This window comes from Oncorhynchus nerka, linkage group LG3 (assembly GCF_034236695.1).
Source record: "Oncorhynchus nerka isolate Pitt River linkage group LG3, Oner_Uvic_2.0, whole genome shotgun sequence".
Taxonomy (NCBI): Eukaryota; Metazoa; Chordata; class Actinopteri; order Salmoniformes; family Salmonidae; genus Oncorhynchus; species Oncorhynchus nerka.
In genome coordinates this window covers 59,915,328-59,928,317 of record NC_088398.1, presented here as the reverse complement: position 1 = coordinate 59,928,317, position 12,990 = coordinate 59,915,328, and the positions used below count along the sequence as shown (strand labels likewise).

Here is a 12,990-nt window from a genome sequence, read left to right as displayed (position 1 = left end):
GAAAGAGAGAAGGAGAGAATTAGAGAACGCACACTTAGATTCACACAGGACACCGAATAGGACAGGAGAAGTACTCCAGATATAACAAACTGACCCCAGCCCCCCGACACATAAACTACTGCAGCATAAATACTGGAGGCTGAGACAGGAGGGGTCAGGAGACACTGTGGCCCCATCCGAGGACACCCCCGGACAGGGCCAAACAGGAAGGATATAACCCCACCCACTTTGCCAAAGCACAGCCCCCACACCACTAGAGGGATATCTTCAACCACCAACTTACCATCCTGAGACAAGGCTGAGTATAGCCCACAAAGATCTCCGCCACGGCACAACCCAAGGGGGGGGGGCGCCAACCCAGACAGGATGACAGTGAATCAACCCACTCAGGTGACGCACCCCCTCCAGGGATGGCATGAGAGAGCCCCAGTAAGCCAGTGACTCAGCCCCTGTAATAGGGTTAGAGGCAGAGAATCCCAGTGGAAAGAGGGGAACCGGCCAGGCAGAGACAGCAAGGGCGGTTCGTTGCTCCAGAGCCTTTCCGTTCACCTTCCCACTCCTGGGCCAGACTACACTCAATCATATGACCCACTGAAGAGATGAGTCTTCAGTAAAGACTTAAAGGTTGAGACCGAGTTTGCGTCTCTGACATGGGTAGGCAGACCGTTCCATAAAAATGGAGCTCTATAGGAGAAAGCTCTGCCTCCAGCTGTTTGCTTAGAAATTCTAGGGACAATTAGGAGGCCTGCGTCTTGTGACCGTAGCGTACGTGTAGGTATGTACGGCAGGACCAAATCAGAGAGATAGGTAGGAGCAAGCCCATGTAATGCTTTGTAGGTTAGCAGTAAAACCTTGAAATCAGCCCTTGCTTTGACAGGAAGCCAGTGTAGAGAGGCTAGCACTGGAGTAATATGATCAAATTTTTTGGTTCTAGTCAGGATTCTAGCAGCCGTATTTAGCACTAACTGAAGTTTATTTAGTGCTTTATCCGGGTAGCCGGAAAATAGAGCATTGCAGTAGTCTAACCTAGATGTGACAAAAGCATGGATTAATTTTTCTGCATCATTTTTGGACAGAAAGTTTCTGATTTTTGCAATGTTACGTAGATGGAAAAAAGCTGTCCTCAAAATGGTCTTGATATGTTCTTCAAAAGAGAGATCAGGGTCCAGAGTAACGCCGAGGTCCTTCACAGTTTTATTTGAGACGACTGTACAACCATTAAGATTAATTGTCAGATTCAACAGAAGATCTCTTTGTTTCTTGGGACCTAGAACAAGCATCTCTGTTTTGTCCGAGTTTAATAGTAGAACGTTTGCAGCCATCCACTTCCTTATGTCTGAAACACATGCTTCTAGCGAGGGCAATTTTGGGGCTTCACCATGTTTCATTGAAATGTACAGCTGTGTGTCATCTGCATAGCAGTGAAAGTTAACATTATGTTTTCGAATAACATCCCCAAGAGGTAAAATATATAGTGAAAACAATAGTGGTCCTAAAACGGAACCTTGAGGAACACCGACATTTACAGTTGATTTGTCAGAGGACAAACCATTCACAGAGACAAACTGATATCTTTCCGACAGATAAGATCTAAACCAGGCCAGAACTTGCCCGTGTAGACCAATTTGGGTTTCCAATCTCTCCAAAAGAATGTGGTGATCGATGGTATCAAAAGCAGCACTAAGGTCTAGGAGCACGAGGACAGATGCAGAGCCTCGGTCCGATGCCATTAAAATGTCATTTACCACCTTCACAAGTGCCGTCTCAGTGCTATGATGGGGTCTAAAACCAGACTGAAGCATTTCGTATACATTGTTTGTCTTCAGGAAGGCAGTGAGTTGCTGCGCAACAGCCTTCTCTAAAAATTTTGAGAGGAATGGAAGATTCGATATAGGCCGATAGTTTTTTATATTTTCTGGGTCAAGGTTTGGCTTTTTTTAAAGAGAGGCTTTATTACTGCCACTTTTAGTGAGTTTGGTACACATCCAGTGGATAGAGAGCCGTTTATTATGTTCAACATAGGAGGGCCAAGCACAGGAAGCAGCTCTTTCAGTAGTTTAGTTGGAATAGGGTCCAGTATGCAGCTTGAAGGTTTAGAGGCCATGATTATTTTCATCATTGTGTCAAGAGATATAGTACTAAAACACTTGAGCGTCTCTCTTGATCCTAGGTCCTGGCAGAGTTGTGCAGACTCAGGACAACTGAGGTTTGTAGGAATACGCAGGTTTAAAGAGGAGTCCGTAATTTGCTTTCTAATAATCATAATCTTTTCCTCAAAGAAGTTCATGAATTTATCACTGCTAAAGTGAAAGTCATCGTCTCTTGGGGAATGCTGCTTTTTAGTTAGCTTTGCGACAGTATCAAAAAGAAATTTCGGATTGTTCTTATTTTCCTCAATTAAGTTAGAAAAATAGGATGATCGAGCAGCAGTATAATAACATGACTATAATGACATGACTATAATAACATGACTATAATAACATCGCTATAATAACATCGCTATAATAACATGACTTTAATGACATGACTATAATAACATGACTATAATAACATCACTATAATAACATGACTATAATAACATGACTATAATAACATCACTATACTAACATCACTATAATATGGCAGTGGTTGGTCGAGGGTGACACTACTTCCAAGATGGGCATGCAGGCAAGCACTCATTAGCTAGCAAGCTCACATCAGATACCATAACACCACTAGACAAAGTCTTAACCTGATGACTCCATACCCTCTGGCCACACATGGTTCCTGTTCCTCCTATTCTGATCAGATTTCTAACATGTGTTAACATATGTTAGGAGTAGAGAGAGGAGAGAGAGTGGAGGGACGAGAGATGACTGTGAATTCACACTCTTCCTAAATAAAAGCAGAACTCCCTCCTCTGTGAGACGGTAGTGTGATGAACAGACAGGATGTATATTTAGCTGCTCTGGTTAACTTAACACTTTGTTACCACTGAGAGCTAGAGCTGAGAAGATCTGCCAATTAACTCAGCCAATAGCATATCTTCTGTTAAGTGGCACCCAATATAATCTCCTCTGTTAGTTAACAACCAATAACATCTCTTCTGTTAGCTATAGCAACCAATATACTATATTATGTTAGTTAGCAGCCAATAGAATCTCTACTGTTAGCTATAGCAGCCAATACAATCTCTACTGTTAGCTACTGTGTAGTAGCAAATTGAATATCTTCTGAGATCTGAACAGGCCTATAGTTTGTCTCTGGCCAGACATACTGAGTTAGCTGCTGACAAACAACGGGATGAAACAACAGCCTATTCTAAGGCCCATTGTGTTAAATAATTAGATTTGATGTCCCGAAACATTGGTTGGTATGTGTATGTCTGAATGAAGTTCATGTGTTAGGGATAGACTCAGTGTTAGGGCAGCCGTACGTGATCTCCTTCAGAAACAGCAGGGTTGATGGAATGCTGCTCTCGGAACAGGAATATAGTTACAGATTTACTATGCTATTACTGGAGGTCTACACACACACACACACACACTAATTCTCCAGTAGCTGTAGCAGAGAGGTAACGTAACGGCCCAGTGCCCCTCCAAGGACAAAAATTCTTTATTACTGAGAAGCGAAGCAGAGGGGAGAGGGAGACAATCGAGAGGGAGGAAGAGAGAAAGAGGAGAGAGGGAGGGATAGAGGAAGAGAAGGGAGAGAGGAGAAGAAAACTGCTAGCCAACAGGCTTTAAACAGACAGACACAGGAGCAGATGGGATCTCACTGCTGCATAGGGGGACTGGGCTGTCCTGACACACACACATACACACACACCAGCCCTCTCTCTCCTGTGGTGCAGTAATTAGAGGTGTGTGTGCCCAGTGGGGATCAGTAATGGTGGGTTTCTCCTGAAAGCCCAGGAGGACAGGGAGAGGAGTGTGTGTGTGTGTGTGTCTGCGTGTGCATGTGCGTGCGTGTGTGTGTGTGTTTCCGGGGGTGGGGGCTGGTGTCACACAGTTTAGCTTGGTAGCTGACTGACTGGTTCAGTAGCAGCACTTTCGCTTTGTAGCTGACTGACTGGTTCAGTAGCAGTACTTTTGCTTTGTAGCTGACTGACTGGTTCAGTAGCAGTACTTTAACTTTGTAACTGACTGACTGGTTCAGTAGCAGTACTTTAGCCTTGTAACTGACTGACTGGTTCAGTAGCAGTACTTTCGCTTTGTAGCTGACTGACTGGTTCAGTAGCAGTACTTTAGCTTTGTAGCTGACTGACTGGTTCAGTAGCAGTACTTTAGCTTGGTAGCTGACTGACTGGTTCAGTAGCAGTACTTTAGCTTTGTAACTGACTGACTGGTTCAGTAGCAGTACTTTAGCTTTGTAACTGATTGACTGGTTCAGTAGCAGTACTGACTGACTGGTTCAGTAGCAGTACTTTAGCTTGGTAGCTGACTGACTAGTTCAGTAGCAGTACTTTAGCTTTGTAACTGACTGACTGTAGCTGACTGCAGGTACTCAATAAAGAATTAATGAAGATTAATAGACTGAACTCTGGTTTTATTATACCATTACACACACACACACACACACACACACACACACACACACACACACACACACACACACACACACACACACACACACACACACACACACACCACTGGCAGCAAGTAAGACGTGTGTGCATGTTATCGTTATTCTACAATCTAACCCTTACCAGCTACAGTTTAAATGACTTTTTAGTAAAATTTTAAGCACTTGTGTGTGAGGCCATAACAACATTCTGCTAAGAGGCAGGAATGTCCCAACACTGTGTATTAGTGTGTGTGTGTGTGTGTGTGTGTTAGAGCAGAGCTAATGTAATGATATAATGCAGGAGAATGTGTTGCACATTAGAGCTTCATGATGTGTGTGTAATGAGCCGCAGAATGGAAGAGTACTACCCTCCCTCTCTTCTCATCTGTCATTGCCTTTCTCTTTCTCTCTCCCCTCTCCCCGCCTCTCTTTCCCTCTCTCCCTTTCTTCCGTCATCTGACTTTCTGTGTGGTGTTCATGTCAGTGGCAGGACAGTGGGGGAGAGGGAGAAGGAGAGAGAGCACACGTATACACAGTACACAGAGATATAGGTGCATTTCCTGGCCTTGCATCAGCTCTGTGTGTTGTGTTCTGGGCCTGGAGTGTCAGGCTGCTGTCAGATCAGTTAGAGCCTCAGGCTGTGTCTGTCTGTCTGTCTGTCTGTCTGTCTGTCTGTCTGTCTGCCCGCCCGCCCGCCCGCCCGCCCGCCCGCCCGCCCGCCCGCCCGCTCGCTCGCTCGCTCTCAGGGCAGGGCTGGAGATGTACACGCTGACATGCCTTACATCGAGTTGACATCACATGACCACTGGAGATGAACAGCATGCCATGAACATACAGCAGGGTGACTTCCTGCTTACTTACATCAACAACAACAGAACCCAAAAACCAGTGTGGACAGGCAGATTTGGAATTGTGTTGTTGACATAGGCACTGAGTACAGGGTCTAACTTCCTTAAGCGTTTCTTGATCTAACCTGTCTTTTTCTCTCCTCTCCCGGCCATGCCCTGTGGGAAGGTCTAACGTCTCTCTCCTCTCTCCTCCAGAGTGTCCCAGCCCTGCCCTGTGGGAAGGTCTAACGTCTCTCTCCTCTCTCCTCCAGAGTGTCCCAGCCCTGCCCTGTGGGAAGGTCTAACGTCTCTCTCCTCTCTCCTCCAGAGAGTCCCAGCCCTGCCCTGTGGGAAGGTCTAACGTCTCTCTCCTCTCTCCTCCAGAGTGTCCCAGCCCTGCCCTGTGGGAAGGTCTAACGTCTCTCTCCTCTCTCCTCCAGAGTGTCCCAGCCCTGCCCTGTGGGAAGGTCTAACGTCTCTCTCCTCTCTCCTCCAGAGTGTCCCAGCCCTGCCCTGTGGGAAGGTCTAACGTCTCTCTCCTCTCTCCTCCAGAGTGTCCCAGCCCTGCCCTGTGGGAAGGTCTAACGTCTCTCTCCTCTCTCCTCCAGAGTGTCCCAGCCCTGCCCTGTGGGAAGGCTCTCTACTCCTACGAGGGGAAGGAACCCGGAGACCTGCAGTTCGCTAAAGGTGACATCGTCATCCTGCGTCGTAAAGTCGACGACAACTGGTACCACGGGGAGCTGAACGGTTGTCACGGTTTCCTTCCAGCTAGTTACATCGTGTTGTTGCGGCCGCTGAGCCAAACTCCACCAACAGGAAAGGCCCTGTATGACTTTGAGGTGAAAGACAAAGACCAGGACAAAGACTGCCTGGCATTCTCGAAGGTACACACACACATGCACACACACACTAAGTCGCTGTAATCCACTGTGTATGCATCTATGAGAGCCCACTGAATGGTTTGTGTTTATCTACTCACTCTACCTTCTCCTCTGTCTGTCTTTCTACCTCTATCTGAATATAGTTATTCTCCTCGTGTGTGGGAGAGAGAGAGGAAGAGAGAGAGCAGAGACCCTCTCTCTCTCTCTCCCCCTTTCCCAGCACAGTGTTTGTGATAAACAGTGATTTGTATTCCCTCCGCTCCTATCCTCTTTAAAGCTCATAATTTGTTCATGCTGTTACACACACTCATCCAGCTAAGTACACTGGAGAATGCAGCATCTCTTGTTCTCTCTATCATTCTGTGTGTGTGTGTGTGTGTGTGTGTGTGTGTGTGTGTGTGTGTGTGTGTGTGTGTGTTCCTCAGCAGCACCTGGTCTGGGTTCACACACTCTCTCAGGATGGATCTGGGGAAAGTGGGCCAAGTCAAAGGACAGAAAGACACAGACACACAGTTCTTTCCACACACACAGACACACACAGAATCACAGCTGCAGTTCCCTAGCTAAATGTCTGAATGGAAGGATGGGCTGAAATTCATGAGAGAGAGAGAGAGAGAGAGAGAGAGAGAGAGAGAGAGAGAGAGAGAGAGAGAGAGAGAGAGAGAGAGAGAGAGAGAGAGAGAGAGAGAGAGAGAGAGAGAGAGAGAGAGAGAGAGAGAGAGAGAGAGAGAGAGAGAGAGAGAGAGAGAGAGAGAGAATTCCTGGTGTTCTTAAAAAACTTCCTGTCTGTTTAATAGGATGAGGTTCTGACAGTGATCAGACGAGTGGATGACAACTGGGCAGAGGGCATGCTGGGAGATAAGATCGGGATCTTCCCCATCCTCTATGTAGAGGTAACAACTCACTCACTCACTCACTCACACACACACACACACACACACAGGGGGTCTTATTAGATAGAGATACATCAATAATTAAGGGTATTCCATCACTTTGACACGGCATGGAGTGTGTGTGTGTGGTTATCTCTGCACGAGGTGGTTTGGGGGGGGGGCATAATTAGGGTGTCCCAGCTGGAGTGGAGCATTGAGGGAGGGAGGTGGGAGCTCTCTCTTCTCCTCTGCTATGCTATCCTCCTGGCTCCTCTCCTCTGGTGGTGTGGCTCTGCGCCATTAACCCTTCACACCCCTTTAATCACACTGCAGTTTGACTTAGGAGTGGGTGTGGGTGGAGAAGACACACTGCAGTTTGACTTAGGAGTGGGTGAGGGTGGAGAAGACACACTGCAGTTTGACTTAGGAGTGGGTGTGGGTGGAGAAGACACACTGCAGTTTGACTTAGGAGTGGGTGGGGGTGGAGAAGACACACTTCAGTTTGACTTAGGAGTGGGTGAGGGTGGAGAGGACACTCTTGCCACAGTGTGTGTGTCTCGCTTGCCCTTTTCGCTGTGCAGATATCAGCTCATCAGCTGTAGTGTCAGACTCATCTAGTGTACTTAATGCACCTCTCACACACACACACACACACACACACACACACACACACACACACAAGCACACACACACACAGTGAGCACTGCTCAAATGAAATATGACCACAGAGAGCAAAAAAGCACATGGTGGAGGATGGGTCTGCCTCAGGGAAGAGCGAATGCGGACACACACACACACACACGTAAAGACAGTGATAAGGGACACATTCAGGTGTTTTGTGTATACTGTGGGAAAGTATGCATGAGATGGCGAGAGGCAAAACATCATATTTGGATGAAGTTATTCACTGTCTGTCTGTGTGTAGCTGACCTTCAGAAAGAGAGTGTGTGTGAGTCTATTGGTCCCCTGAGTGTGATGCTGTCAGTGCAGGATCAATTTATCAGACTCATTTCCATATGGTCTGGCTCTGATTAGCATATCTATTAATATGGAAAACTGACATGTCACACACTGAGACAGATTCACTCCTACAGTCTATACACACACGCACGCACGCACACACACACACACAAAGAGGGAAACAGCGCAGGTGATATTGATGTAAATGAATGTAGCAGTGGCCTCCCCTGAGTTCAACATGGTGAAAAATACGATGGCGCCGGAGGGGAGGGGCTGCCGACTTATCGGTTCTTAAAACTTCTTCAGGATTGGTGGGTCCCCTGCGGGACGGTTGAGCTAACATGGGCTAATGCGATTATGAGGTTGTAAGTAACAAGAACATTTCCCAGGATATAGACATATCTGATATTGGCAGAAAGCTTAAATTCTTGTTAACCTAACTGCACTGTCCAATTTACAGTAGCTATTACAATGAAATAATACCATGCTATTGTTTGAGGATAGGGCACATTTTTGAACATGGAAAGTTATTAATAAACAAATTAGGCACATTTGGGCAGTCTTGATACAACATTTTGAACAGAAATACAATGGTTCATTGGATCCGTAACAAACTTTGTACATACACTGTTGCCATCTAGTGGCCAATATCTTAAAATGCACCTGGGATGGAATAATACATTATGGCCTTTCTCTTGCATTTCAAAGATGATGGTACAAAACAAAAAAACATCGTTTTTTTTCTTTGTATTTTCTTTTACCACATCTAATGTGTTATATTCTCCTACATTCCTTTCACATTTCCACAAACCTCAGTATTTCCTTTCAAATGGCATCAAGAAAATGCATACTACAGACACTCAACCAGACCCAGATCCCTGTGATTCGCTGGAGAAGGAAACTGAGATTTCGTGGAATAAGATCAGGGTGCCTTGCGAGGATCAGACGACGAGTGACTAATCTGCCCTTGCCTTCCGCCCTGCTAGCTAATGTTCAATTGCTGGAAAATAAATGGGACGTGCTGAAAGTACCACAACAGCTGGTGCACGATATCTAAGGAAGTCTCAATGTTTTGCTCGTCTGAGATAGTGTGGTCTACAGCTTATCATGAGATACTCTGTCTACCTAGAGAGTTTTCATCTGCATTTCTTGAAGCTGTCTACATACCACCACAGACCGATGCTGGCTCCAAAACTGCACTCAATGAGCTGTATACCGCCATAAGCAACCAGGAAAACGCTCATCCAGAGACCACCTTTACTCCACACACAGAGATGTGGACAAAGTTCTCCCTCGCACTCCATTTGGCAAATTTGACCATAATTATATCCTCCTGATTCCTGCTTACAAGCAAAAATTAAAGCAGGAAGCACCAGTGATGCTAAACTGCAGGACTGCTTTGCTAGCACAGACTGGAATATGTTCCGGGATTCTTCCGATAGCATTGAGGAGTACACCCCATCAGTCACTGGCTTTATCAATAAGTGCATCGAGGACGTCGTCCTCACAGTGACTGTACGTATATACTCCAACCAGAAGCCATGGATTACTGGCAACATTCGCACTGAGCTAAAGGCTAGAGCTGCCGTTTTCAAGGAGTGGGACTCCTTGAAGCTTACAAGAAATCCCGCTATGCTCTCCGACGAAACAGACAAAGTGTCAATACAGGACTAAGATCGAATCGTACTACACTGTCTCCGATGCTCGTTTGATCTGGCAGGGCTTGCAAACTATTACAGACTACAAAGGGAAGCACAGCCGAGAGCTGCCCAGTGACACAAGCCTACCAGACGAGCGAAATAACTTCTATACTCGCTTTGAGGCAAATACCACTGAAACATACATGAGAGCATCAGCTGTTCCGGACGACTATGTGATCACGCTCTCCGCAGCAGATGTGAGTAAGACCTTCAAACAGGTAAACATTCAGGCCACAGGGCCAGACGGATTACCAGAACGTGTACTCCGAGCATGTGCTGACCAACTGGCAAGTGTCTTCACTGACATTTTCAACCTCTCCCTGTCTGAGTCTGTAATACCAACATGTTTCAAGCAGACCACCATAGTCCCTGTGCCCAAGACAACTAAGGTAACCTGCCTAAATGACTACCGACCCGTAGCAATCATGTCTGCAGCCATGAAATGCTTTGAAAGGCTGGTAATGGCTCACATAAACACCATTATCCCCGAAAACCTAGACCCACTCCAATTTGCATACTGCACCAACAGATCCACAGATGATGCAATCTCTATTGCACTCCACACTGCCCTTTCACACTGGGACAAAAGCAACACCTATGTGAGAATGCTATTCATTGACTACAGCTCAGCGTTCAACACCATAGTGCCCTCAAAGCTCATCACTAAGCTAAGGACCCTGGGACTAACCACCTCCCTCTGCAACTGGATCCTGGACTTCAAGATTGGTAAGGGTAGGTAACAACACATCCACCACACTGATCCTCAACACGGGGTCCCCTCAGGGGTTCGTGTTCAGTCCCCTCTTGTACTCCCTGTTCAGTCATGACTGCATGGCCAGGCACGACTCCAACACCATCATTAAGTTAGCTGATGACACAACAATGGTAGGCCTGATCACCGATAATGATGAGACAGCCTATAAGGGAGGAGGTCAGAGACCTGACCGTGTGGTGCCAGGACAACAACCTCTCCCTCAACGTGATCAAGACGAAGGAGTTGATTTGTGGACTACAGGAAAAGGAGGACCGAGCACGACCCCATTCATCGACAGGGCTGTAGTGGGGCAGGTTGAGAGCTTCAAGTTCCTAGGTGTCCACATCACCAACAAACTAACATGGTCCAAGCACACCAAGACAGTCGTGAAGAGGGCATGACATAACCTATTCCCCCTCAGTAGACTGAAAAGATTTGGCATTGGTCCTCAGATCCTCAAAAGGTTTACCAGCTGCACCATCGAGAGCATCCTGACGGGTTGCATCACTGCCTGGTATGGCAACTGCTCGGCCTCCAACCGCAAGGCACCACAGAGCGTAGTGCGTACGGCCCAGTACATCACCGGGGTCAAGCTTCCCGCCATCCAGGACCTCTATACTAGGCGGTGTCAGAGGAAGGCCCTAAAAATTGTCAGACTCCAGCCACCCTAGTCATAGACTGTTCTCCCTGCTACTGCATGGCAAGCGGTACCGGAGCGCCAAGTCTAGGTCCAAGAGGCTCCAAAATATCTTCTACCCTCAAGCCATAAGACTCCTGAACAGCTAATCAAATGACTACCCAGACTATTTGCACCCCCAGAACGTTGCTGCTACTCCCTGTTATTATCTATGCATAGTCACTTTAATAACTCTACCTACATGTACATAATTATCTCAATTACCTTGACAATGGTGCCCCCGCACATTGAAACATTGACTCTGTACCAGTACCCCCTCTGTATAGCCCCACTATTGTTGTTTACTGCTGCTCTTTAAATATTTGTTACTCTTATCTCTTTATTATTTTTAGGTATATTCTTAAAACTGCATTGTTGGTTAAGGGCTTGTGAGTAAGCATTTACTGTAAGGCCTACAACTGTTCGGTGCATGTGACAAATACAATTTGATTTGATAATGGCATGATGTCACATTGACATTGACCTTTGTGGTGTGTATATTTGTGGGTGTATGTGTGTGTGTTTTTGGTTTTTTTTGGACCAGAAGTCCTCACAAGGATAGTAAAACAAGGAACATTTGGACAAGAGGGGACATTTTACCGGTCCCCACAAGGAGAAAGGCTATTTTAGGGTTAGGTTTAGGGTTACAATTAGGGTTAGGAGTTAGGGTTAGGTTTAGGGTCAGGGTTTTGGGGTTAAGGTTAGAGTTAGGTGTTAGGGAAAATTGGAATGAATGGGATTAAGTTGTTTGATCCCCACAAGGATAGTAAAACAAACATGTGTGTGTGTGTGTGTGTGTGTGTGTGTGTGTGTGTGTGTGTGTGTGTGTGTGTGTGTGTGTGTGTGTGTGTGTGTGTGTGTGTGAGCTCTGAGAGGACCTGTGACTGTGAGACTGAGCATCCGTCTGTGAGGTAGCGTGAGTAGTATTGTTGCTGGGCAGATTCAGTGTGTTTATTATCTGACTAGAAGGAACAGACTACAAGACTACTATCATCCTCTCAGATATGAGCTGCATTACAAACGTTGTTCTCTCCTCCTCCTCTTTCACTGAGTACATAGATACTCCTAAGGCTGTGGCGTGTGGTTGTGTGTGTGTGTCTTTGTGTGTGTGTGTGATCCTTTGTGGCTGGTTTGATGTTCTGCCAACAAGAGCAGGCAGGCTCTGAGAGCCAGGAGATCTGAGATCCTCTCCTCCTCTCTCCTCTCTCCTCCTCTCCTCCTCTCTCCTCTCTTCTCCTCCTCTCTCCTCTCTTCTCCTCTCCTCTCTCCTCCTCTCTCCTCTCTTCTCCTCTCTTCTCTCCTCCTCTCCTCTCTTCTCCTCCTCTCTTCTCCTCTCCTCCTCTCTCCTCTCTTCTCCTCTCCTCCTCTCTTCCTCTCATCTTCTCTACTCTCTTCTCCTCTCCTCCTCTCCTCTCTCCTCTCTCCTTTCTCCTCTCTCCTCTCCTCTTCTCCTCTCCTCCTCTCTCCTCTCCTCTCTCCTCTCTTCCTCTCCTCCTCTCTCCTCTCCTCCTCTCTCCTCTCCTCCTCCTCCTCTCTCCTCTCCTCTCCTCTCCTCCTCTCTCCTCTCCTCCTCTCTCCTCTCCTCTCCTCTCTCCTCTCCTCTCCTCCTCTCCTCTCCTCTCCTCTCCTCTCTTCTCCTCTCCTCCTCTCTCCTCTCTTCTCCTCTCCTCTTCTCTCCTCTCTTCTCCTCTCCTCCTCTCTCCTCCTCTCTCCTCTCTCCTCTTCTCCTCTCTCCTTTCTTCTCTTCTCCTCTCCTCCTCTCTCCTCTCTTCTCC

General features: G+C 46.8%; 1 protein-coding gene across 1 annotated transcript in view; it reads left to right on the top strand.

The window, feature by feature from the left end:
- The window catches only part of LOC115111716 (E3 ubiquitin-protein ligase SH3RF3), a 49,137-nt gene that overhangs the window by 4,535 nt on the left and 31,612 nt on the right, over positions 1–12,990 (top strand). The window contains exons 2-4 of the mRNA XM_065005729.1: positions 5,869–5,887; positions 5,981–6,256; positions 7,051–7,146. Coding sequence (XP_064861801.1) covers positions 5,869–5,887; positions 5,981–6,256; positions 7,051–7,146 — 391 coding nt within the window. The remainder of the gene's footprint in view (positions 1–5,868; positions 5,888–5,980; positions 6,257–7,050; positions 7,147–12,990) is intronic.